The following is a 26,293-nucleotide window of genomic DNA, read 5'->3' as shown; positions in this document are numbered from 1 at the left end:
CACGTGTGGAAATACAGAGTCTCAGGCCCCACCTCTGATCAGAAGCTGCTTTTTAACCTGATCCCTGAATGCACACTGACATTTGGGAAGTGATTCAGAGAGTGACACCCCCGGGGGGGCCTGACAAACTCCTCTGGGTGCTGAGGTCCCCTCTGAAGCTTTCTGGTGCCGGACCTCCTCCCTGGCTGAAGCTTCCTCAGGCAGAGGTCCTGGGCCCCAGGTCATGGGGTCGAGAGTTGCTGAGCCCGAGGGGGACCCGGGAGGCCTGCTGGCCTGAGTCATGCTGGGGTGAGGAGTCAAGACTCTGCCAGGAGTTCATTTCCTGTCCTGATGGGCCTGATTGCTAAACCAGGGGCTCCTGGGCTGAATTAAAAAGGTGATTAACATTCAGCTGGAGCCACCTCTGATTGTGACAGCAGGCCGATGAAAATGTCAGCCTTCACGTGGGCCCTCCCCCACGTCCCCACCAGCTCTTCCACGGGGACGCCTCTCCTCCCGCCATCAGCAAGTATTTACCACGTTGTCTGCTCCGGGCCAGGCAGAGCCCGGGGCTGGGGATGCTGCGAGGACCCGAGTCCCTGTTCTCGTGGGGCTGTGTTCTGGTGAGACACGTCACCTGGGACAAGGGCCTTCCTTGTCTGTGGGAGGCTGCTCCTTAGCCCGTGAGGAGCCTGTAAACCAGGGCCCTGGGACGCGCCCTCCCTTGGCTGACCTCTAGAGTGGCAGTGCAGTTCTACTGGCAGGACTCAGGGGACCCGCCTGGCACGGTTTTAAACGGGCTGCTCCAGCCCTTCGCCCAGCACCTCGACCGCGCCGCAGACTCCACGCCCCGCCACTGACACTGGCTCTTCCTCTTCCATCACCCTCCTGGGACTGACGTTATCCCTTGCCCCACTTCACAGATGGGGAGGACGTGGAGGTTCCGAGGCGCTAAGCTGCTTCCCCAAAGTTGCAGTCAGGACGGGCTGGGCACCCAGCTTGACATGACCCCAAAGCACAGGCTTCTTATTTCTGCGGTGTTCTCGGGATTTGTCTGGGCTGGGCCTGTCCCTGCGTGTCAGGAGACCCCACCACCACCGGGCTGCAGGCTGGACCTTCCTGCAGAGCAGGGTGGGAATGAGCCCTGGAAGCAAACACTGCTGATGGTGCCCCTTCCCTCCGTCTTGTCCCCCAGGAGTGGGTCACCAGCACGGAGCTCCTCATCTCCCTGGACCGGCTCAACACGTTTGGGGATGACATCTTCAAGGACCCCAAGGTGCTCCAGTCCTACTACTATGCCGTGTCGGACTTCTCGGTGGGCGGCAGGTAGGAGGGAGGCAGGGCAGCGGTGGGGACGAGGGTGGCTACTGTGGAGGGTGAAAAAAAGTGAAAAGGGAAAGTGTGAGTCGCTCAGTCACGTCCAGCTCTTTGTGACCCCATGGACCGTAGCCTGCCAGGCTCCTCTGTCCATGGACTTCTCCAGGCAAGAATACTGGAGTGGGGAACCATTCCTTTCTCCAGGGGATCTTCCCGATCCAGGGGTCCAACCTGGGTCTCCTGCATTGGCAGGCGGGTTCTTTACCATCTGAGACACCATGGACAGTAAAGAAGCCATTTCTGGTGCTCTGAGTGATGGGGGGTTTGGGGAGAAACCGGAGCCCGGTCCCCTGGGCCCAGCATTCGGGACCTTCAAGACCTGGCTGTATCCCACCTCCCAGCACCCACCCCACCCCACCCCCCACCCCCGCTGCTTTTCCCCCATCGGCCGTGTTTCTGCACCAGCCGTGGGACACACCAGCCCTTTGCATCTGCAGTTCCTTCTGCCTGGCAGCCCCTCCCCCTTCCTTTCCTTTCTGTTTTTGGGCATCAGACAGATGCGCTCATTCATTCAGGCTACAGGTGCACCCATTCATTCATGCCACATGTGCCCATGTGCAGCAGTGTTCCACGCTCCCATATAACACACAGAGCCTGTTAAGTTTTAGCCCGCCCACGTTCCATGGGACATGTGCTCCAAGTAAGGCTGGTTTACAGTGGCCTCAAGCAGGCCCGGGACCCCAGACTTTCAGCTTCACTTCTTTAAGCAGCACTCACGAGCTTATAACCAATGGAGCCGATCAACCCCATTCTTCCCCAAATCTTGTAAACTTGGGCACAGTGGGGTTTCCCGGGGACATTCGCATTGCTGAAAAAGGCTTTGAGGCATCTCCGCCCAGGAGGAATGGTGCAGGCTGTTCCAAAGCCCATCGGCCCGTGACCTGGAAAGGTCGCTGTTGGGGGAGCCGCTGTACTTCCACCTGCTTCTCATGGGGGCCGTCAGGCCGTGCTGTTGGGGCGCCTGCTCCTGGCCCACATACTCCTCGGGCTTCAGTCACTGCATGTCATCCTTTGTCTGTTTAAGCATCTCGTCTCTCCAAGAAGCAAGGGTCATCGACATCCCAGACCTGCCTTACATGTAGGCACCTGGTACTGGGCCCTCCAGACACATATGACATCTTTAATGTAAATGCTTATCGGGCTCCCTGGAATGGAGAAAAGAGACAGATGTGTTCTGGCCCCAGGAAGTCACCAGATTAGACCCCATTAACCACGAACTGATTAGAACCCAGTACCATGAGCTGTGGTGTTAGAGAAGACTCTTGAGAGTCCCTTGGACTGCAAGGAGATCCAAGCAGTCCATCCTAAAGGAAATCAGTCCTGAATATTCATTGGAAGGACTGATGCTGAAACTCCAATTCTCTGGCCACCTGCTGCAAAGAACTAACTCATTTGAAAAGACCCTGATGCTGGGAAAGATTGAAGGTGGGAGGAGAAGGGGACAACAGAGGATGAGCTGGTTGGATGGCATCTCTGACTCAATGGACATGACTTTGAGTAAACTCCAGGAGTTGGTGATGGACAAGTAGGCCTGGTGTGTGCAGTCCATGGGGTTGCAAAGAGTTGGACACAACTGAACTGACCTGAACCACGCCCCAGAGTAACAAGGATGGGAGATCAGGGCAAGGTATGCCATTGGTCAAGGAGACCACCCTGCAGATGGGAACCCCGCAGGAGGTCAGGGAGACCCGATGAGGCTGAAGGGCAGACTCAGGGCGTCTGCACCCCCAGAGGCAAGGGCTTGGGAATGAAAGGTAAATGGGGGAGTGTCTGTGAGGACCCCTCTGCCCGGATTCCCCCCACCCCGACTCCCACACTTGACTCAGGTCAAACTGCCCTGGGGCAGGGCCCCTCTGAGGATGGTGGATGGCGGTGAGCTACAGCACCTGCCGTCAGGGGGCTTCAGGACAGAGAACATCTGGGTTTCAGCTGCCAGAGCCGGACTACCCTCAGGCCAGCAGCTGGCTGGGGGCAGTGGCCCGGCAGCCTGTGTCCCTCAGTGGCCCACAGGAACTTCACTCCTTCCCTTGAGGTTGGAGGGCTTCATGGAGGAGGCAGTGTTTGCAGCATCCCATCGGGGCCGAGAGCGGTCCCTTGTCCTGAGGTGGGTGACTGCTGTCTCCCGAGACTGCCTGGTGCACGCCTCACCTGCCAGAAGTGCTGGGCATTACCTGCCTACGCTGAGCTCCCAGAGAGAAGCCAGTGCCCCACTGGCAGTGGTTGGAGAGTCGTCAGCACCCACTTAGGACGGAGCGTGGAACGCAGCTTACAGGGAAACACCAAGTGGCCATAGAGGAGTGTCCAGGAGTCTGGTCTCAGCGTGGAGTAGGAGAGAACGGGGTTCAGATTCAAGCTCTGCCACATAGTATCCATCACATCATGACCTGAGCCTCAGTTTCCTCTCCTGTGAAATGTGGATAGTTATAGTCCCTTCCACCGTGGTGGTGAGACTCCAGACAGACGACGTGAGCTGATTACTCAGTTGGGGGCTGAGACAGAGAAGGCTGGGAGCCGGGAGCCATGGCCATCATCTGAACGGCTCAGTGTGGGCACTTGGGGTCTGGGTGACGGTCCCACAGGGTCAGGTTCAGCGGAGCAGGCTGTGTGATCCCCCGGGCACCTTTGTTCCTGCCTGATTCCACCTGTCTGACCCTGGGGGAGGGTGGACGGGGCAGGCCCGGGACTGCGCTCAAGGCACAGCGTCACGAAGGCCTTGAGATGAGTTGGGGGCTGTCCCATGTGTGGGGCAGTCTCCTTCTCGTCCCTTTAGACACAAAGGAGCCGGCATGGGGTGGCCTCCCTGGCTGCACCTGCCTCCACCCACTGCCCTGAGAGCTGGCGCACCCGCTCTCTTCCCAGGAGACCGAGATGACTTCTTCCCCTGGGTGTAGCATCCTGAGTGTAGGGTCATGGTGAGCTTGTGAAGATGTGATGGGTTTATACGTGTGAGGAGCTCAGAACAGCCCGCTGCGGTCGTTTCTGTTCCTGTCGCCCTGAGCCCATAGTAGGTGTGGAAGAAAGCTCGAGTGGTAAAGAACCCACCTGCCAAGGAGACATAAGAGATGTGGGTTCGATCCCTGGATTGGGAAGATCCCCTGAATCTTTTGTTAGGCGTTCTGCCTCTCATTCTCAGAAATGTCCTGATTTGGACAAGTCCCCAGTTCCTGCGGCTTCCCTGGTGTCTCAGATGGTAAAGAATCTGCCTGCAGTGCAGGAGACCTGGGTTCAATCCCTGGGTCAGGAAGATCCCCTGGAGAAGGGAATGGCAACCCACTCCAGTATTCTTGCCTGGAGAATCCCATGGACAGAGGAGCCTGATTACGGCCCATCAAGTCGCAAGGAGTCAGACATGACTGAAGCGACTTAGCGTGCAAAGCCGCACGGCTGAGCAGTAGAGCCAGGGGCTCCCTGAGGCCGGGGCTCCCTGCGACTAACCCTTCCTCTGCTGGCGCCTCCCCCAGGTTGCAGACGCCCTGCCCCCGTGTTCTTTTCCCAGGTGCAAGTGCAACGGGCACGCCAGCGAGTGCGGCCCGGACGGGGAGGGCCGGCTGGCCTGCCGATGCCAGCACAACACCACGGGCACGGACTGTGAGCGCTGCCTGCCCTTCTTCCAGGACCGCCCGTGGGCCCGGGGCACAGCCGAGGCCGCCAACGAGTGTCTGCGTGAGTATCCTGGAACTTTGGGGGCCAGAGGCCGGAGAGGGGGTTGCAGGCTTGGGAAACCAAGCCCCCAACCCTGCTTCTGGGTGGGCTGGCAGCAGCTTGGGGCTGTCACCCCCCACGCAGGGACCAGGAGGAGCTGGGGGAGAGCTGGACGGGGCATTGGATCCTCAGCCCTCGCCCCCACAGACAGCCCTGAGACCCAGTCTCCCCGAGTTGAGGCGTGCATGGCAGGAGGGCTGAAAAGGACCCCCAACTTGTTCCTTTGTTTCCTTGACTGCAACCGCAGCTGCTAATCAAAGCCAGGCCACCCCGGGCCCCGGCGGGGTTGCTGACCTGCCCACCCAGCCTCTCCCGCAGGCCCCCAGCAGCCCTGGGATGCCCGACCCGTGTGATGTGGCCGGGGCTGCCTAACCTCAGAGACGCACACTGCAGAGGCTGGTGGTGCTCTACCTTCCCCTCTGGGGGCTCTTCCCCGCCTGGAGGCCACCTCCAGCCTCACTGTGTCCCCAAGCCCTGCCCTGCCTCCCCCTCCCCCGACAGTCATCTGACTTGCTCTGGGCTCCCAAGTGTACTGGCTGTCACTGGGCACCAGACCCCGCCTGGTTCCGCCGCTGGCGGGAGGCACATCTTCCCACGCACACACTCCTGACGGCTTGGCCTCTGGACCCACTGTGCTCTTGGGCCTGGGCTGCTGGCACGGAGACCCGGGGGGAGGGAGGGGACGGTCTGTTCCATGGAACAGGATGCTGTCCGCAGGAGCTTCCCAGGGCCACTGTGGCCCTAATGAGTTCCTTCTGCCCTCGCTGGCCTGCCTCCACCAGGAAGTCCTCCTGGAGCCAAGGAAGCTGGCTGGCTCACTGTTCCCAGTCTGGGGCTGGACTCCATGATGGGGACACCAAAGGCAGTGTCCTCACCCCTGAGGTCACATCTCTGTCCTCCCAGCCTGGAGGCTGGGCTGTATGCCTGACCCCTTGCACCCCCTCCCTCCAGTCCAGGCAGCCCTGAGCCCCGATTTTGATCACATTCATGCCCCTCCAACCCAGCTAACTGTGTCCTTCTGCACAGCCAACATGTGGTCCAGCCAGTCACCCCTCCTCTGAGCATCTAAGACCCCACCTCCCAGCTCTCTCAGCCCCCTCACCCCATCTCCTGCTTGCACCACTCTCAAATGCAAACGCAGTTGCAGTCACCCACATCCTTGCTCCAAGCTGAAGTCCACTGACCCTGACTGCCCAGCCTCCCTGGATCAAGTCCTCTCCCTCCCGCCACACCGCACAGTGCACCCACCCCCTGCCCATCGCATGACACGCCACCTCCCACCCCTACCCTGGGCGAAGCCTGCTCCTCTGGCTGTGTCACAGAGGTCCTCTCGCCTCCCGCCTGGGACTCTCCTTCCCCTCCTCCTTCTCCTTTGCCCTCCCGCTGCCCTCCTGCTCACCCTTCAGTGCCCCTTAGCTGTCACTTCTTCCAGGAAGGCTGGTCCCATGGGCTCAGGGCAGAGCCTCCCTGCTTCTCCCATCACAGCCCCTGCCCTGCAGATGTTCACCAGCTTGCTGCACCTGGCCTCCATCAAACAGTGGGACCATGTGTGCGGGAACTGGGTTCCTACCGTTCACGGGTCTGCCACACGATGGACTCACCATGGGAGCCAAGACAGAGCTGATCCTTGATACATACTTTTTTTTTTTTAATGTATTGATGAAATGAATGAAAGGTGACTTGTATTTTTCATGCCTCTGAATGACCTCATGGATCATTGGGGATCAGAGTCACACACCATTACGGCTTAGAGGGTCCACAGGGGGAGCCAGGCTGCTGCTTTAGAAGGTAACCAGTCTGTGATCCATGACCAGCTAACTGTATGTCCTGGCTTGCCTGGGAGGGTCCTGTGTTGGGTATATTTTATTAACAGTGCCTCTCTTCTTCTTGGAACTTTCGGAAGATCAACCACCTGGTCTCCAGATCCTTGGTCAAGCCAGGCCTGACTTTCCTCCTTCATCCTTGACTTTCCTGCAGCTGGCTGCTCACTCACCAAGGAGGCTGATCAGCACCTGCTCCCCTCCCACCGCGTGCCACAGCCTCACACTCACACCCTCCCCCGCCTCCTGCCCACAGCTTGCAACTGCAGCGGCCACTCTGAGGAGTGCGTCTTTGACCGGGAGCTCTTCCGCAGCTCGGGCCACGGTGGGCGCTGCCTGCACTGCCGTGACCACACAGCCGGGCTGCACTGCGAGCACTGCCAGGAGAACTTCTATCGCTGGAACCCACGGACGCCCTGCCAGCCCTGTGACTGCCACCCGGCAGGTGAGTGAGCCGCACTACCCCGGCCCCCCAACCTCACCCGCCGCCGCGGGCCCCTGCTGCCCTGTTCCCTTCCTCCCCAGGCTCCCTGCACCTCCAATGCGATGACTTGGGCACCTGCGTCTGCAAGCCCACGGTGACGGGCTGGAAGTGTGACCGCTGCCTGCCTGGGTTCCACTCGCTCAGCGAGGGCGGCTGCAGGTGAGGGTGGCAAGGGCGGTGGGTGGAGATGGCCCAGCAAGGGCACATGGCAGTGGACTTGGGCTGAGTGATGGGAAGTAAGTGGGGGATTCCTGAGCCCCTCAGAAGGCAGAGTTGGCGGGCATTTGGATAGAGGGATAGAGAGTGGTTACCAGGGAGCAGAAGAGGAAGCAGGAATGAAGGCTGACCCCCGAGGTTCTGCTTTGGGCACCTTGGCAAAGGGAAGCCATTCATAGCAAGGGGAACACAGCCCAGGAAGACAGAGTCTGCAGTGCTCGGGGTAGGGAGGGGCACTGATGAGAGAGAGAGGCAGGGGTCTGGACCTCAGAAGAGGGATCTAACACATCTGCTATCACCTGATTGAGAAAGTACACAGTGACCAAGAAAAGGAAGCTGTTATAAATTCAGAAGCACTTTTAAATGAACTTGGCTTTGGTGAATTTCAGCAGTCTTCTTGTATATTTGAAAGGCAGTGGAAATGGCATTGGGAAGGTAGGGGAGTCTCAGATCTCTCACAGAATACCCAGTGGTTCCAGTGTAAAACTTGCCATTGGGTGGGGACCGGGATGCTCCTCCAGGGTCTCTTTGGCCTCTGGACCTTTGCACATGCCACTCCTCCGGCCCCAGGGCATTCTCCCCTCACCCAACACCTGCTGCCACCTCCCCCTGGCTTGTGTCTGAACAAAGCCCTACTCATTCTTTAGTTTCCAACCAAGGTACAATCTCCTGACTTTGTCCCCACTCCAGGCATCTCATTGGTGCTGCCATAGCCTCTTGTATGTTCTCTCTCCTGTAGCTTGTATCAAAGTCCAGCATCCACCTGTTTGTCCATCCTCACTGGACTCTAGGCTCTGTGAGGACAGGGACCATGTCTTGTCAGATGGATGGGTAGATAGATGGGTGGGTGGATGGAAGGATGCCTGGATGGGTGAGAGAATAGGTGCGTGGGTGGGTGGTGGATAGAAGGATGACTACGTGGATCAGTGGATGGAAGGATGGAGGAATGAGTGGATGAATGAACAGATGGATGGACAGGTGGGTGGGAGCGGGCAGACGGTTAGCTATTCAGGTGAGTGAATAGGTCACTTCCTTTGCTCAGCAGAAACCAGGGGGCAGGCCCTTGGGTCAGCCTGCCTCCTGTTCTCTCGTGCATTGGGAAAGATAGAGAGATTCCTTCCAGTGAGGATGGGCTATTACCACTCTGGAGCTCTTGTTGGACACCCTCCTCTTGTCCTGTCTCTTTGACAGAGCCTGTACCTGCAATCCCGCGGGCAGCCTGGGCACCTGTGATCCCCGCAGTGGGCGCTGCCCCTGCAAGGAGAACGTGGAAGGCAGCCTGTGTGACAGGTGGGTGAACCGATCCAATAATGAGCCTGCTGGCAGTGACCTCAGTGGTGGTGGGAGGAGCACGGGGCATGGGCCTCCCAGACTTGGGCAACCTTGCCACCTGGCTCTCTTCTTAGAGCACAGCGAATCTGACCACCCAGGAAGTCATCTAAAGACTTTATGACACTGCTTATATTGTGACACACCACCACTGATAGTTCATAAGCTGTGAAAATACATCTTCTTGAAAAGAAAGAGCTAGAAAGGAGAGGAGAAATCATCTAATCCAGGGATAGCAAACACATCTTATTCATACCACAATCCTCCCATCTCATACCCAGGGCAGACATCACTAATGGAACACTACCACAATCCTCCCATCTCATACCCAGGGCAGACATCACTAATGGAGCACTACTGCAACCCTCCCATCCCACACCCAGGGCAGACATCACTAATGGAGCTCCCTCCCACACCCAGGGCAGACATCACTAGTGGAGCACTACCACAACCCTCCCATCCCACACCCAGGGCAGACATCACTAATGGAGCACTACTGCAACCCTCCCATCCCACACCCAGGACAGACATCACTAATGGAGTGCCACCACAACCCTCCCATCCTACACCCAGAGCAGACATCACTAATGGAGCTCCCTCCCACACCCAGGGCAGACATCACTGATGGAGCTCCCTCCCACACCCAGGGCAGACATCACTAATGGAGCACTACTGCAACCCTCCCATCTCCCACCCAGGGCAGGCATCACTAATGGAGTGCCACCACCACCCTCCCATCCACACCCATGATAGACATCACTAATGGAGCACCACCACAACCCTCCCACCCCACACCCAGGGCAGACATCACTAATGGACCGCAGCAATCTTTACCACAAGTGCTACTGTAACCTTAGAATCCTTCTCTGTGCTCTGCTCCAAGAAGCTCCAGCCAATTGAGCTGAGACTCAAGCTTGTTTGCCACCTTTGCCATCCTGTTGTGGTCCAGATGGAGCCTCTAAAGCTCAATGAGGCAGAAGGGCTTTTCCCTAAACTTCCTCCTTCAGGGGGTTCTGGGGCCTCCTAGCCCCAGCAGTGGGCTGGCAGACAAATGTGGGTTTATGTTCTTGGGCATACTTGTCTCCTCTTCCTGGCTTCGTCTCTGACCTCTGAAGCCTTTGCAGCCAGCGTGGGGGCGTGCCAGGGCCTCTTTGATCCTCTGGCCACAGACTGTGTGGGGGAACCAGGCCCAGCAGTACATTGTGGACTCCACTCTTGCCGGATCATGTTGGGCCTCTGCTGGGTCAGGAAGATGCCCAGCCTTGACTCTCACCTTGGGCAGCCCCAGGCCTCTTCCTCACCTTGTCTGCATGTGGCTTGTGGGTCCTGGAGTGGGAGGTGGACACCCTCCTGGGTCTTCCTCCCACAAGACCTCTCAAGTTGAAGAGACAGAGCAGAGTTGGGGGGCTAGATTCCACTAGCTTTATTCTACTGCCTCGTACCTTGAGGAGGTTCACCTCTGACCCTCACTTTACCCATCTGTGAAATGGGAGGACTGGGTAATAGGTGTGTTGGAGCAGCCCAGATTGAGGTAATTGGCAGATTCTCATGAATCAGATTCCTCCACCTGGGTTGGTCTGAATGGAGTTTCTGGGCACCGCCCCCCACCCCCCCATGATGCAAACCAGGAATCTGCATTTGTAAAAGGCTTCTGCAAAGCTCGTTGGGAAAATGGCTGATTCTGAGTCTGGGGTTGGGAAAATACAAGATGAGCCTGAAGCATTTTGTAGGAAGCAGAGAAATGCTTAAAAACAAAACCAGACAAAAACAAATCCCAAAAAACCCCAAACCAGGATGGGGGCCTGTGTCAAAAGGACATGAGCGCCAACCTGAAAGAGTTCCCAAAGCTGGAACAAAATAAATAATAACAATATTGGATTATAACCCAAGAATAAAATAAATATCCATGAGTCCACACTGACATAAATAGATGCCTGAATAAATAAATACACAGGGACAAATCCTCCTTGCAGAAGAATTCCACAGAAGAATTAGAAATGGAGAAGGAATGAGGGGAATACAGAATCACAGTTAGAATATCAGAGTAACAGTCACTGTAGGCCGGAGCCGCTGATAAATGCTGAAATTCGTGGGCAGAACTTGAAGGAGAAACAGGATATTTGCATAATCCCCAAACATCTTCCTCAAAAAATTTACCAATGACTGGGACTTCTCTGAAGGTCCAGTGGTTAAGACTTCGAGTTTCCACTACATGGGGTGTGGGTTGGATCCCTGGTTGGGGAACTAAGATCCGTCATAGCCTGTGCCCACCCCCCCCAAATTTTACTACCTACTCTGGTGGTTTCACCATAGGTCCACAATCCTTTGATTACTTCCCCCTGCCAGTTCAGTTCAGTTCAGTCGCTTAGTCATGTCCGACTCTTTGCGACCCCATGAACCACAGCACACCAGGCCTCCCTGTCCATCACCAACTCCCAAAGTCCACCCAAACCCATGTCCACTGAGTCGGTGATGCCATCCAACCATCTCATCCTCTGTCGTCCCCTTCTCCTCCTGCCTTCAATCTTTCCCAGCATCAGGGTCTTTTCAAATGAGTCAGCTCTCCTCATCAGGTGGCCAAAGTATTGGAGTTTCAGCTTCAGCATCAGTCCTTCCAATGAACACCCAGGACTGATCTCCTTTAGGATGGACTGGTTGGATCTCCTTGCAGTCCAAGGGACTCTCAAGAGTCTTCTTCAACACCACAGTTCAAAAGCATCAATTCTTCGGTGCTCAGCTTTCTTTATAGTCCAACTCTCACATCCATACATGACCACTGGAAAAACCATAGCCTTGACTAGACGGACCTTTGTTGGCAAAGTAATGTGGAGCTTAATTCCCTTCCTCTTGAGTCTGGGCTGGATTTAGTGACTTGCTTTTGACAACTAAAATATGGCAGTTTTGCAGTGGAGGAACCTGGTAGCCAGTGCCTTAACCAAGTGGTGAAGGTTAACATCACCATATGTCATACATGACTGGTGATGTCATACATGACTGGTGACATCACACGGGTATCAGTTACCCCAATAAGATGTGACAAGAAGAGCACTTCACCTCTGTTTCTTCCCCAAGCCATAGTCCCAGACTAATCATGGAAAACCTCAAATAAACCCAAATGGAGGGCATGCCACAAAGTATTTGACCAGTACTGTCAAAAATATCAAAGAAAGACCTAGGAGCTATTACAGATGAGAAATTAAGGATACAGTGAAATACAATACCATGCCCTGGATTGGATCCTGGAGCAGAAAACAGACATTCATGGGAAAAGGGGAGAAATCCTAAGAATGTTTAGGATTTAGTAAATAACTTTGATTAGTGTTAAATTCTTGGTTTTGATAAGCGCACCCTGGTAAGGTCAGATGTTAGAATTAGGAAAAGCTGGGTAAAGAGGCCATAGGACGTTGTGTCTATCATCTTTGCAACCCTTCTCTAAATTTGAAATTAAAGAAAATTCCGCAGTGACTCCAGGCTGCAGTTGGTCTAGCTGGGCTCCTTGAACGTAGCCAGTTCATTGGCCCCCGGGGGCGTGTCCCGCCTCCCTTGCAGATGTCGTCCAGGCGCGTTTAACCTGCAGCCCCACAACCCCGCCGGCTGCAGCAGCTGTTTCTGCTACGGCCACTCCAAGGTGTGTGCGGCCGCCGCCCAGTTCCAGGAGCACCACGTCCTCTCCGACTTCCGCCAGGGTAAGAAGTGCTCCCCTCAGCCGCCTCCGAGGGCTCTGCTCCCAGCCCAGGTGGGATGGGCAGTCCTGCTTTGGGGACATCCAGTGATGGGGGTGGTGGAAAGGAGGGGCAGCCCCAGGCCCCAGCCCCGGCGCCCCCCACAGGCCTGCACAGTGGCCATGCGCCTCTGTGCCCTTCTGCACCCCCAGCACCCCCCTGCACCCTGGCTCCCTTCCAGTCCTTGCCTACTTCCTCAGTCTCTAGTAGGAGCAGGGGAGGGGATGGGTATCTGGCAGCCTTTGGAGTCTGAGGGGGATTTTCATTTGCTCCGTGGATCCCTTGGCGTATCCTAGTGCTGGGGGTCCAGGCTTGGTCCCCTGGCCTCCATTTATTGAGCACCTGCTGTATGCTTGACACCCTGCTGAGCTCGTTGCATGCATGGAACCTGACAGATTCCCTGGAAGGTAGATACTCTCATTCCCATTTTAAAGATGGGGCAACCAAGACCCAGAAAAGGGAGGTGACGTAGCTTAGCTGTTGGCACCCCAGGTTCATCGGCTCCTGAGTTTTGCTCTTCATGGCTTGCACGGCCTTCTTTCTGAGTCCAGGGTCTAGGGTCCCCAATTCCAGGTGGCTCTTTGGAGCAGGAAAGCAGTGGAGCTCTGAACTCTGCCAAACATCATAGCCTGAGTGGATCCCAGCCACGCCCCACTGAACCTCCCCCAACCCCACCTCCAGCATCTCCTCCAGGGAGATAGAGCCTCAGGGCCGGTTCTGGGGACCCCCAGATGCAGGGGACATTTCCCCCTCTGCTGGACTGTGATGGGCTTGGAATGGGGACAGCACTGTGGTCACCTGGCCCGGAGTCAAGGATGTCAGCATCAGACAGGATTCATTTAAAAATCCTAGGAGAGCACCGTGATCTTTCTCACTTGGCCCTGGGTTTGGCAATTCAGTCTCAGCATCCCTTGTGATCTCACAAACACCCTCGGCCAGCAGTTCTCAAACTTCTGGATCTCTTGAAAATCAGAGAAAACCTCAAAGTCCTTTTATTTATGTGGGTTGTGTTTTCTGTATTAGACATTAGAACAGTAATTTTAAAGTATCTGTGCATCAATTCATTTACAAATGACCATAGAAAACTTATAACAAAAAATAACTTCCGCCTGTGAAAAATAACTTTTTAAAAGACAAAAAACTTGGGGACATCCCTGGTGGTCCAGCACTTCCACTGCAGAGGCTGAAGGTGCAATCCGTGGCTGGGAAACTGAGATTCCATATGCCATCATGGTGTGGCCAAAAAGTTTAAAAAAAAAAAAAGACAAAAAACTTTGAGAAGAGTGGTGCTACTCATTTCGCATGTTTGCACATTTCTTTAAGCTCTGGCTTAATAGAAGTTAGCTGATTCTTACCACGGCTTCTGCCGTGGAGCAGGAGCTTGTAGCTCCTGGAAAGTTCTCAGCGTGAGAAAGAGAGTGAAAAATGCAAATGACATTTTAATGTTACTAAAAAGATCATTTGACCTCATGAACTCCCCTGAAAGAGTCTTAGGAATCTCCCAGGGTGTTCAGACAACATTTGAGAACTGCTGCTGGGGCCAGAAGTACTTCATTGCCCCCCTTTTGCATATGAGAACCTGGCCTCAGAGAGGTTAAGTAACTTGCCCAGGGTCACACAGCCAGCAAGGGGACAGAACCTAGCCTAGCACCGAGGAGCCCCGGACTTCCCCTTTCTGACCTCTTTTCCTTTCTTCTTCCCTCCCTCCTCACCCCTGGGAGCCCCAGGTCTCCACCCTATTCTCCAGCTGTCTTCTGGAGAGTCTCCCCTGGAGGCCACTTGCTCTATGCCTGTCTGCTTGGTGAACTGCTGGGGTTGGGGGAGGGAATTGGACCGAACTGGGACTGGGTTCCCACCCCCACCTGGCCACTTCCTAACCAGGGGGCCTCCTTGGGTGCAGTGAGGTTCGTGGCACACACACTTGGAAGGATGGGGAGGTCACAGGGGAGGAAATTCTCTGAAGACCAGAAAAACCAGATCAAGCCCGGTCTCATTAAATACGGCCCACCATGGGGTTTTAGGGCCATGGCCTCGTATGTGCTCAAAGTCCGTTGATGGGGCAGGGCAGGCTCAGAGGTCAGCCATGACCTTGCCCCAACAGAGGCAAGTCCTTGAAGCTTCTAGCTTCTCCCTGGGCCCCATCCCACCCCAGGATCCCACCCTGATCTGAGCTGGGGCTCCAAGCTGCCTAGGTCTGGGCACAGAGTGAGGTACCAGCCGGCTCCCCTCCCCCCTGACCTGTCTCTAGAACAATCTCTCCCTCTCTGGGTCCTGTTGTTTTAGGTGGCACTCAGGCCTCTGGGGGTCGTCTTTGGGACCCAGGGAAGGGTGTGAAGTGGGAGGGGGCAGAGGCCACCCTCCAGGGCCTCACGGGGGGCGTGTGTGTGTTTGCTGTCCAGGAGCTGAGGGCTGGCGGGCCGGAAGCATGGAGGACCCAGGGCATCCTGCACGATGGAGCCTCGGGGGGCTCCTCCTGGACCCAGAGGACGAGGAGGTGGAGCTCACAGCACCAGGTACCCGCCGGAGCAGGCAGGGGCAGGGCTGTGACAGAGTGCCACCAACCCAGTGGCTAAAAATGTGTTCCCTTAGTGTTCTGGAGGTCGGAAGTCTGAAAGGAACTTGCTGGGCTGAAATCGAGGTTGTGGGCTGGCTGTGTTCCTCCTAGAGCTTCTGGGAGAGAGTCCCTTCCCTGGCCTTTTCCAACTCTCAAGGTCGCCCGCACCCCTCTGCTCATGGCCCCTTCCTCTCTGAGGGCAGAGGCCTGAAGGAAGGAATGATGGGGTGTCTACTGCTCCCCTTTCCTCCTGAGTCATGATTTTCCACTTAAGTGAAAGTGAAAGTCACTCAGTTGTGTCCGACTCTCTTTGATCCCATGGACTACATTTAAGTGCTTGACTAATACAGAGAAATGACAGAGTCAGAAGGCTAGGTGAGGGCCCCTTGGTCCTTGGTGTATCTGCCTTTTTTCGGCTAGAAGCAAGTTCTGATTCCCATGGAAAATGTGGCCTGTGGGGGCCATCAGCCCCCAGCTTAGTCACGCATGTATCTCTCTTACCTGGGACTTGCTTGAGCCTCACTGAACTCCCACATACGCGGGTCCCTGAGGACTCTGAGTTCACGGGGCATCTGGCATCGTGAGTGCTACGTGAACAGGCAGACAGATGCCACCAGGCATACGGTATCTCCACCACCAGGCATACGTATCTCCTCTGCTCCCACACGGACTCCCTTGTCCCATGGCTCATCACTTCCAAAAGCCAAGTTTCAAGACAAAAGTCTTAAGACTGTCAAGATAGGATAACCAACAAGGACCTACTGTATAGCACAGGGCACTCTGCTCAGTGTTATGTGGTGGCCTGGACGGGAGGGGAGTTTGAGGGAGAAGAGTTTGGATACATGGATGTGTATGGTTGAGTCCCTTTGCTGTCCCCGCTGAGACTATCACAACATTGTAATCAGCTATACTCCAATATAAAATAAGTTTAACAAAAAAATGAGTGTCAAGATAGCAACAGTAGGGCATTAAACTGGGTGTGGGACCCCCGGTGACTGCAGGGTCACATGCCCTCGAAGCCAGCTCTGGCTGTGGAGATGTGGGCGGGCCACCCTCAGAGTCTTCTGTGCACGGTCCCTTTGAGTTTGTAGTTTTATCTTTTGCCAATAAATTCAATATAGACATTAAAAGTCCAGCTAATTAAGTGAAGACTATCAAAGCCTTCGTCTCTTGCCTTCAGAGAAGTTTCTGGGAGATCAGCGATTCAGCTATGGGCAGCCCCTCACACTGACCTTCCGGGTCCCCCCCGGGGGCTCCCCACTCTCCACGAAGCTGCGGCTGGAAGGGGCGGGCCTGGCCCTGACTCTGCAGCATTCCAGCTCACCCCGCACCCCAGACTCTGGGCAGGCGGGGGAGGTACGGCTGAAGTTCCTGTAAGTGTCCTGCTGTTTCCTGAGTGATGGGGTTGGGTGGTCAGGGTGGGCCCTGAGATCCAGGCACATCCGATTCCCCGTGGTCTGGGGGCTCCTGCCAGGGAGCTCTTGGCACCACCTCCCCCCCCCCCCCCCCCCCCGCCCCGCAACCCCTGGCCTCAGGATCTGCTTTGAACCCTCCCCCGGCCAGGCTGCAGGAGACCTCCGAGAACGTGGACCCTCCGCTGCCCCCCTTCCACTTCCAGCGGGTGCTTGCCAACCTGACTGCTCTGCGCATCTGGACCAGCGGCCACAGCACCAGCTCTTCCAGTCAGTGATAACCAGGACACTCCCCAGCCCCCAAACCAGCGAGGCCCCTGGGGGCTCTTTCATCATAGCCTTATGGAGTCTTCACAGTCAGAGATTACTGTCCCCACTTTAGCACAAAGGGGTCTGAGGCTCAGAGGGGTCGAGACACTTGCCCAAGGTCGTATAACCAGTAAGGGCAGCAGGAGTGGATGCTGAGGACAGAGGCAAGGTCTGGACAGGGGAGGAGGCTGAGGATGGACAGCTCTAAGGGACAGAAAGAAGCCAGGAACCTGACGGGGCCCCACCAGGGTGAAATCCACCACTGTCGGGAGGCTGGACCCTGGAGGGCCCTTCCATGATGCTGACCACAGTGGCCAGGCTGGGATTCCCCAAGGGGTCGACTCACCCTGCTGGTCATTAGAGGTGTTGCACCTAGAAAAAGCCTGGTTTCCAAAAACTCTCGACCAGCCCGCTGAGTCATCACAGCTTCAAGCCGAATTTCTCACCACCTCTCATCCTGGTCAGTGGGTGATGTCCTTGGTGGTCCTCTGACTGTCCCTGGTTCCTCCCTCTTTCCTAATGTACTTTCTCTCCTCCAACCCCCACCCCGTGCCTATAAGTGCCTAGACCAGGCATCCTCTGTATCCATTTTTAGAACAGATCTGTGGCTTAATGGTAAAGGATCCGCCTGCCAATGCAGGAGATGCAGATTCAATCCCTGGGTTGGGAAGATTCCCTGGAGGAGGAAATGACAGCCCACTCCAGTATTCTTGCCTGGAGAATTCCAAGGACAGAGGAGCCTGGCGGGCTATAGTCCACGGGGTCACAAAGAGTCGGACACGACTGAGTGCTGAGCACACACATGCACCCCTTTACTATCTGGAAATGAAATTCACAGATATCATAACCTACCTAGACACAACTTTTAAAAACCAGTATAATATGCTAACTGTAATACACAGAATAAATAAAAAGAAAGTGAATGATATTTAAAAATAACCATATGGGGACTTCCCTGGTAGCCTAGTGGCTAAGACTCCGTATTCCCAATGCAGGGGACCCAGGTTCGATCCCTGGTCAGAGAACTAGATCCCAGATACTGCAAATAAGAGTTCACGTGCCCAACTAAAAAGCCCACACACTGCAACAAAGAACTGTGTGTGTGTGTATGTTAGTCGCTCAGTCGTGCCCGACTTTACGACCCCATTGACTGTAGCCCACCAGGCTCCTCTGTCCATGGGATTTCCCAGGCAAGAATACTGGAGTGGGTTGTCGTTTCCTCCTCCAGGGGATCTTCCTGATCCAGGGATCGAACCTGGGTCTCCTGCATTGCAGGTGGATTCTTTACCATCTGAGCCACCAGGGAAGCTTCATGTAAAGGTCTTTTATCCTCACGCAAGCATGTCTTCAGGACAGATTCCTCAAAATGGAAATGTGAGGTCAAAGAGTGTACGTTTTCTGTTTTAACGCATGCTGCCAAGTTTTGCTTCAGCAAGGCTGTACCAATCTATATTTTGATGCCAAGTGTCCACTCTCCTCGCCTATTTGCCTGCTCTAGTTTTTCTCTAGTGTGGACAGATAGTTTTTCTATTTTGCCCCAAGTTTCTAGTAGTTTTTTGTGGGAAAGTTGGTCTGGGAGCTACTCCTCTGTTACTAGAGGCTCCCAATTCATCTTCATACACCCCCATGCGTGAGTTCCCCAAGCCCCCATCATCCACTGTCACTGCTCCGGAAAACGCTCACCAAGCTGAGGGTTGCGAATAATATCAGTGTTTATATGTATATATCTTATTTATTTATTTGGCTGTTTATTTCTTTATTTGGGTCTTAGTTGCAGCATGTGGGACCTTTTTTTTAGTTTTTGGCATGCAAACTCTTAGTTGCAGCATGTGGGATCTAGTTCCCTGACTAGGGATCGAACTTGGGGCCCCTGTATTAGGAGCAGAATCTTAGCCACTGACCCACCAGGGAAGTCCGGTAAATGTATCTATCTTTAATAACCATTGAGAGTAAGCTTCTTCTTGTAAAATTCCCAGCCATATATATTTTCCTTCTGAAAGTTACCAACTTTTCCTTTGCCCTTTGTCCTTTTTTTTTTTAATTGCAATTGATCCATGGACTGCCTTTGTGTATGCGGGCCAGTACCCTGTTACATAGGTCCTAGAAGTGAGTCGGAAGGTTTGGGGGAGAAACACGTGCATGGAGCTGTCTCCTTCTCTCTCTCTCTCTCTCTGCAGGCCCCGTGCTCCTGACTGAGGTCCGGCTCACATCCGCCCGGCGGGGGCTCTCCCCACCGGCCTCCTGGGTGGAGACTTGTTCGTGTCCCCAGGGCTACACCGGCCAGTTCTGTGAGTCCTGCGCTCCAGGATACAAGAGAGACACGCCCCTGGGGGGTCCCTATGCGAGCTGTGTCCCCTGCACCTGTAACCAGCATGGCACCTGTGACCCCGACACAGGTAAGTCTCCCCGCACCTCCACCACCCCCAGGCCACCTGGGCTACACCCGGAACAGCGAGAAGAGCTGACCTGAACGGGGCCAGCTGCGTGCGTGTGAGTGATCACTGATACTTATCAGATGGTGTCCTCAAGTTCCTCCATGTGCCAGGCACCTTTTTATAAGCTGTATCGTTGGATCCTGCAAAAAGCCCTGGAGGTGCCGGGACCCTCCGGGTGGGGGACGTAAAGTGCAGGGAGGCGGCTTGGCCAGTAGGTGGCAGAGCTGCTCCTCTCTCAGGTCACTGCCAGCGACAGTCCCCCCGACTTGCAGCAGAGGAAACCCCAGTGGGGAGACCACGGGCCCTAGGCAGGAGGTGCCGGACTGGGCCTGGACACTGGCCTCTCACACGGGAGGTGGGAGGGCCGGCGCCCTGCTGCTCTTCTGCAGCTTCTAGGGTCTCTGCAAAGGGAAATGCCTTTTCCCCGCTGTCAAAGGACAGTAGCCTGGGAATCAGCAGGCTGGCCGGGGTGGGGGAGCACCCGCATCATGAGGGGCTCCTTCCCTCTTGTGCCCAGGCAGGCATCACTAATCGAGCCAGATGGAGTCTCGTGACCCTTCCGTGCGGGGCTCCGGGAGGCTCGTCTCATGAGATGGGACTGGTTTGTCGTCCCTCGGAGCCCCTTGCCTTGGCACAGCTCCCAGCTCCGTTTGGGCAGGTCATCTGTAAAGGGGGGTGGGGCACGGGCCCAGCAGTCACCGCTGCCCTTCCTGGGCAGATGGAGGAGTCGTGAGTGTGTGGGTGCTGGGCAGAGACAGAGACCGTGGGAAGCACCCCCTGGATGCCACCCATCTGCTTGTCCACCCCGGGTCCTCTCTCTTCCCTCCTGTTCACCGCAGTCCTTGATGAGTGCTGCTGGGGGGCGCCTCTGGGAAGGGGTGGTCTTGCTTAACCCCTTCTTAGCCAGGCTCCTGCCTTAGTCCCTGGCAGTGGCTCTGAGCAGACTCTAGATGCCATGGGGCTAGAGAAGGGGGGTTGCAGTATGCCCTTCATTAGAGACCAGTGGGCTGGAATTCCCTGGTGGTCCGGGGGTTAAGACTCCACGCCTCCACTGCAGGGAGCACGGGTTTAATCCCTGGTTGGGGAACTGAAGATCTGTCGTAAATAAATAAATAAAAATCAGTGGGCAGGGAGGGGAGTTCCATTCTATGAGACCAAGAAAGCCTCTGGAAACCCACAGACCCCCTAAATGGGTTTCGTCATAGTAAGGCCAGAATCCTGGGTCTGTGTCACTGTCCCTGAGCTTAAGAGGTCTTGGAGGCTTCAATTGACAAAATGAAACAAAGAAGCCACTGACGAAGGGGAAAAGAAATACTAAAAGCAAACGCTAGCAGCATCATCAGCTGGTTCAGTTATAGGTTTCGGGTTATCAAATGATAATGATGACAGTAAACGTGTGTCAGAGACGGTGCATGGCTGCTCTGAATCGTGATGAGAACCTGTTGAGATCAGAGTCACATGTGCCCGTTTTGCAGGTGGGGAGGTTGAGGCCCAGGGTGCCCAGGTCCACATGGTCAGTAAGTGGTGGACATGAACCCAGGTGGATGCTTCACCCCTGGGCCATGCTGCCTCCACCGTGGAAGGGGTCCCACCCCAGTTCCCACCCCAGGATGTGCTCGGTGACCCCCCCGTCCAGGAGCCCACCCGCTGTCTTATGCAGGGTCTGGGTTCAGGTGGTGGTGACCAGGTGCTTGTCTCGCCCCTCAGGGATCTGCCTGTGCGGCCACCACACCGAGGGCCCATCCTGTGAGCGCTGCTTGCCAGGTTTCTACGGCAACCCCTTCACAGGCCAGGCCGATGACTGCCAGCCCTGTCCGTGCCCCAGACAATCGGCCTGCACGACCATCCCAGACAGCAGAGAAGTGGTGTGTACCCACTGCCCGCCGAGCCAGAGAGGTGAGTGCCCGGGGACCCTGCCTCTGCCAAAGCCCCAGGAGTGAGTCCTGGGTCCACAGATGAGGGAGGGCCTAGCTTAGGGGTGTCAGGCCTGACCTTTGGGAATCCTGAGTCTCACAGTCTGATAGCCAGGGCTGTGGGCTGCTGTGGGTTCCTGGCAGAACTTGGACCACCGAGCATATCCAGTGGGAGTTTGGAAATCGTCATGTCCAGCCCTGCCTCAACCCACAGAGCCTGGCTTAGTAGCTTACAACAGAGCTCAGGAATCTGTATTCCTGTCACGTTCCTGGGTGATTCTTTTACGTAGTTAGGGTGGAAAACCTCTCATTGAACTTTCAGCTTTAAAAAAAACGTCCCCATGGGAATTCCCTGGTGGTCCAGTGGTTAGGACTTGGAGCTTTCAGTGCCATGGGCCTGGGATTGATCCCTGGTCGGAGAACTGAGATCCCACAAGCCGTGTGGCGTGGCCAAAAAGCAAACACACAAACAAATAAATAAATAATTTTAAAATGTCGCCAGGTAATGTGTGATGCAAAACTCCCCCCATCCCCAATCCCCTCCCTGTTCCCCATTCCTACTCCAGGAAGCAGAGTCATCCTAGACAGCTGATCGTTTAAAAAAAAAAAAAAAAGCACACAAGAGCTCTCTTGAGATATTATTCATATACTCCCGACTCGCTCGTTTAAAGTGTGCAGTTCAGTGGGTTTTTTTTATATTTGCCATTACTGATTTTTTTTAAATTTTAGCAAAATACACATAAAGTGAAACTTGCCGTTTTGACCATTTTTAAGTGTAGAATTCAGGGGCCTTAAGTACATTCAAGGTGTTGTGTAACCATCACCGCTATCCACCCACAGAGTTTTTTATCATCCTAAACAGAAACTTCAAACCCATTAAATGATTATCTCATAGTTCCCCCTCCCCCATCCCCTGGCACCCACCGTTCTAGTTCCCGTCTCTCTGAATATGAATATCCCAGGTCCCTCAGGTAGCTGGACTCAGACGTTGTCCTCTTGTGTCTGGTTTGTTTCACTTGGCGTAACGTTCCCATGATCTCAGATACCTGGTTCTACATTTGGGACCACGCTGAAAGGAGTTCCCTTGGGGCTCCCCTGGCGGTCTGGTGGTTAATACTGCCTGCTTCCAGTGCAGGGGTTGCAGGTTCGATCCCCTGTCAAGGAGGTTCTGCATGCCATGTAGTGTGGCCAAAAAAAAAAAAACAACTGAAAGCAGCTCCCTGACAGCTAGCAGGTTGGGGAGGTGCTCCAGAGCAGGGGTCCCCAACAACTGCAGGAGTGAGGCCCCACCTTAGGACCCTGCCCCGCACCATCACGCTGCCCCTGTGTTTCCATAACCTTCCCCACATGCCCTGGCTCCCCACCTGTGGCTTCCCCAGTCTACAACTCCAGGGGACTCCATTCAGTGAGAGAGGGCGGACAGAGAAGTTACCCAAGGGAGGACTTCGGGGGAGGAGGGCTCTGCTGTGTGCAGGAGGAGCCCTGGGAAGGATGCGAGGGTGGACATTACGGCTTTGTGTCAGCCCACGCCTTTCTCACGCCCGCACCCTTCAGGTCCCGCCAGAGCCCAGCACACAGGGGACGCACGCGCTCTGATCCGGGACTGACCACGGTCAAGTCCTGATCCTTGCCTGCCTCGCTTGCCTACCACCCTGACCCCTCGCAGCTGCCTCCTGCCGGGGAACTGTCCTCAGCCGGTCCCAGGTGGACAGCAAGTTAACTGCAGGGACCACATTCTTCATCACCGGCTTCAATCTCCCCCCTTGGCCATCTCACTCCATCTCTGTTTCAGAGTCTCAGAGCCAGACCCTGGCCTCTGCCTTCTGAAGCCCATTCAGATTTTCCTTTTCCCTCCTTTGCCCTCTTTTGTCTTCTCCTCCTTAGTCATCCCCCTCTCCATGTTCAAGGTTGCCTGCCTTTCATCGCATTAACTTGATTTCCACCAGAGTGATGAACTTTGAGGATGTCGGGTGCCCACAGCTGTTTTTCACAATGACAGTAGCTACTTTTTAGAGTATAAATTAAGTAATACTTATTGTCACCAATGAGTAAATTGTTGGGAAAAGTGTAAAGGAACGTGAGTGCCTACAGGCACGGAGACCATTTAAGATGCCCGTCATCACCGCCCCCAGGTCCCTCCATCATCTGTTTCATGCAGATATGCACAGAGAGGTAGGCATGTTTACCAAGAACAGGCTGACCCTGCATGAAGCCCATGGTACAGGGATGGTCCTTGATGCCTCGTCTGTGTTCAGAGTGGACTTCCCAGGCCATGACCCTCCAGAAACCTCCTCACACACTGTCTTTCCTGAGACTCACAGTAACCCTAGGGCTGGAAGATGAAGCCACAGCGGCAGATCAAACCCAGGAAACAGGGCAGGAGTAGGAAATAGACAGTCCAGAGAGAGTTCAGAAGCCATGAGAAGCAGAAAAGGCAAAGGGGCCAGAAACCAGGAGGGAAGAAGCAACCTGGCTGAGGGAGAGAGATGGGGGAGGGCATGGCGACGAGGAGGGTGGCAGTGATGTTGAAGATGGAGACAGGGAAGATGACGACAAAAAGAGGAATGAGCAAGATAAGGATGAAGATGATGAAGACCATCAAGTTGATGCTAATGATGAAGGTGGAGATGGTGATAAAGGTGACGATGATGAAGATGCTGAGTGATGATGGAGAGTGATGCTCAAGGTCATGAGGAAGATAAGGGTCAAGACGATGACTGTAGCGATGAGAATGATGGATGAAAGTGATGACAGAGGTGACGTCCACAGAGCTTCCTTGGTGGCTCAATGGTAAAGAATTCACCTGCCGACGCAGGAGGTGCAAGTTCAAGAAGATCCCACGTGGCGTGGAGCAGCTAAGCCCGGGTGCCCCGACTATTGAGCCCGTGTTCTAGAGCCCAAGGGCCGCAACTACTGAAGCCCATGCACCTCAGAGCCCTGCTCTGCAGCCAGAGAAGCCACAGCCACGAGAAGCCTTTGCTCTGTGATAAGAGAGTAGGCCCCACTCTCCGCAACTAGAGAGAGCCCGCACATAGCCACGAGGACCCAGCACGACGGTAAATGAATAAGCTAAATCAGCCATGGATGAAAAATCAACCAGACCCCACGTCATCTGGCCACCACTCATCTCTGCAGACAAAGGTCGTGATGACGATAATGATTATATGAGAAAGAGGATGGTCAAGGCGCTGATGAAGAGAATGGTGAATGAGGACGTGATGGCTCCGGGGGTGATGATGGTGAATGGGTGATAAGAGCCACTGCTGCTGATCAGGACCCACGTGCCAGGATCTGGGCTTAGTGCTTTGCTCACCACACCTTCTCAAGGGTCCTTTGAGGTCGCTGCCTTTATCGTCCCCGCTCTGCAGATGTGGAGTCCAAGTTCAGCAAGGCCCAGCGGCTCACTTAAGACCACACGGCCAGCTGATGGCCCGGCTGGGCCCTGGCCGCAGGTCAGCCTGACCCCAGAGCCTGTGCTCTGCTTCCCCAGGAGCCTCGCGGGAGCTCTCTCGGGTTCCCGCCCACCCTCACCGCTGGTGGACTCAGCAGGCCCGGCCCCTCATTCCTGCTCCTCCACACAAGCCTTCTGCTTTCCCAGGGCGACGCTGTGAGATCTGTGATGATGGCTTTTTTGGGGACCCACTGGGGCTCTCTGGGCCCCCCCAGCCCTGCCAGCCATGTCAGTGCAGTGGAAACATGGACCCCAACGCTGTGGGCAACTGTGACCCCCTGTCTGGTCGCTGCCTGCGATGCCTGCACAACACGACAGGTGTCCGCTGCGAGCACTGTCAGGAAGGCTTCTACGGGAGTGCCCTGGCCCCTCGGCCCGCAGACAAATGCGTGCGTGAGTACCAGCCTCCCAGGCCCACAGGGCGGGGCGGGGCGGGCTCCTTCTCCACCAGATCCAGCCGGCTGCTCGGCAGGGCTCCTGTGCAGCCTTAGGCAGTTTACTCACCTTCTCTGTTGCCTTGTCGAGAAAAGTGTAAGGGTTTGTTTTCTTCTCTGAGGTTCTTTCAGCTTCGGGATCTGATCAGCTCTGACCCTGTGATTTTTTTTTGTTTGTTTTCTTCCTATTAATTTAGCACCGATCTCATGCTCTGCCGTTGGCACCTAGGACTGTCCCAGACGGCCTGTGGCCCTCGTCATGTTTGTCCCGCCCCTGGGCTTCCCAGATGCTCAGCCCTCTGGGCCCTCGAGGCGTGCATCAGCTCGTGGGAAGCTTCCAGGAGTGCCCCAGGGAGAAGCTCAGCATTTGCCCCCCCGCTCCATGCGGCCCCTGTTGGCCTCTTGTTTTTAGGGGGGCCAAGAGGAGCAGAGTCAAGTGACCCAAAACAGTGGGAGCCGGGTCTGCCCCTGACCCCCCCAACCGAGTTTCTGGCGTTCTCTGCAGTTCTCTCCAAGGACACAGAAAATGGGCTGAGACTAGCGCCCAGCCCTGGAGCTGAATGGGAGTCATCTCCCTGGGCGCCCCACCTTCTCTGCCTCTCCGGGGCCCCCTCGAGGTGGAACAGATGATCTGCAGGGTTCCCTGACACCCTTTCCTTCCCCTACCCCCATCCCCCAGCCTGCAGCTGCAGCCCGGAGGGCTCAGTCAGTGAGCAGAGACCCTGCGACCCAGTGAGCGGCCAGTGCTCCTGCCTGCCCCACGTGACCGGACGGGACTGCGGCCACTGCAGCCCGGGCTTCTACGACCTCCAGCCTGGGAGGGGCTGCCGGCGGTGAGTGGGGCGCGGCTGCGGGTGCCCTTCCCCTGGGTGTCCCCCCAGGACGAAAGACGTCACCAGGGAGCCTCCAGGCCCAGGTACACCATGCCCAGCACTGGCGGGGCAAAAGGGGACAGTCCCCTGGGGGTCAGATTCACCGCTCTGCCAACCAGGATGCAGGCCAAGAGCAGCCCTGAGGGATGTCCAGGCGGGCGGGAGCTAGTTCAGTCTCTGCGTCCCTCCTCTGTAACTCGGTCACTCGGTGACCTTTGTGGTTGCAGCAGCAGCTTAGATAGCGTCTTTAGGGAGCAGCGGAGAACTCCAGGGACATGCCCCAT

The 26,293-nt window shown here is 55.6% G+C and overlaps 1 protein-coding gene across 1 annotated transcript in view; it reads left to right on the top strand.

Annotated features, from left to right (window-relative positions):
* LAMC3 (laminin subunit gamma 3) overlaps positions 1–26,293 on the top strand; it is a 69,090-nt gene that overhangs the window by 22,321 nt on the left and 20,476 nt on the right. The window contains exons 4-16 of the mRNA XM_061156071.1: positions 1,175–1,305; positions 4,853–5,019; positions 7,135–7,323; positions 7,404–7,521; positions 8,770–8,868; positions 12,457–12,593; positions 15,029–15,142; positions 16,364–16,556; positions 16,747–16,865; positions 19,082–19,300; positions 21,047–21,235; positions 24,851–25,096; positions 25,817–25,970. Of these exons, the coding sequence (XP_061012054.1) occupies positions 1,175–1,305; positions 4,853–5,019; positions 7,135–7,323; positions 7,404–7,521; positions 8,770–8,868; positions 12,457–12,593; positions 15,029–15,142; positions 16,364–16,556; positions 16,747–16,865; positions 19,082–19,300; positions 21,047–21,235; positions 24,851–25,096; positions 25,817–25,970 (2,075 nt within the window). The remainder of the gene's footprint in view (positions 1–1,174; positions 1,306–4,852; positions 5,020–7,134; positions 7,324–7,403; positions 7,522–8,769; positions 8,869–12,456; positions 12,594–15,028; positions 15,143–16,363; positions 16,557–16,746; positions 16,866–19,081; positions 19,301–21,046; positions 21,236–24,850; positions 25,097–25,816; positions 25,971–26,293) is intronic.

The sequence above is a fragment of the Dama dama genome, chromosome 11 (assembly GCF_033118175.1).
Source record: "Dama dama isolate Ldn47 chromosome 11, ASM3311817v1, whole genome shotgun sequence".
Taxonomy (NCBI): domain Eukaryota; kingdom Metazoa; phylum Chordata; class Mammalia; order Artiodactyla; family Cervidae; genus Dama; species Dama dama.
The sequence above is the reverse complement of the archived record's forward strand: the minus strand, read 5'-3'. Positions and strand labels throughout refer to the sequence as shown.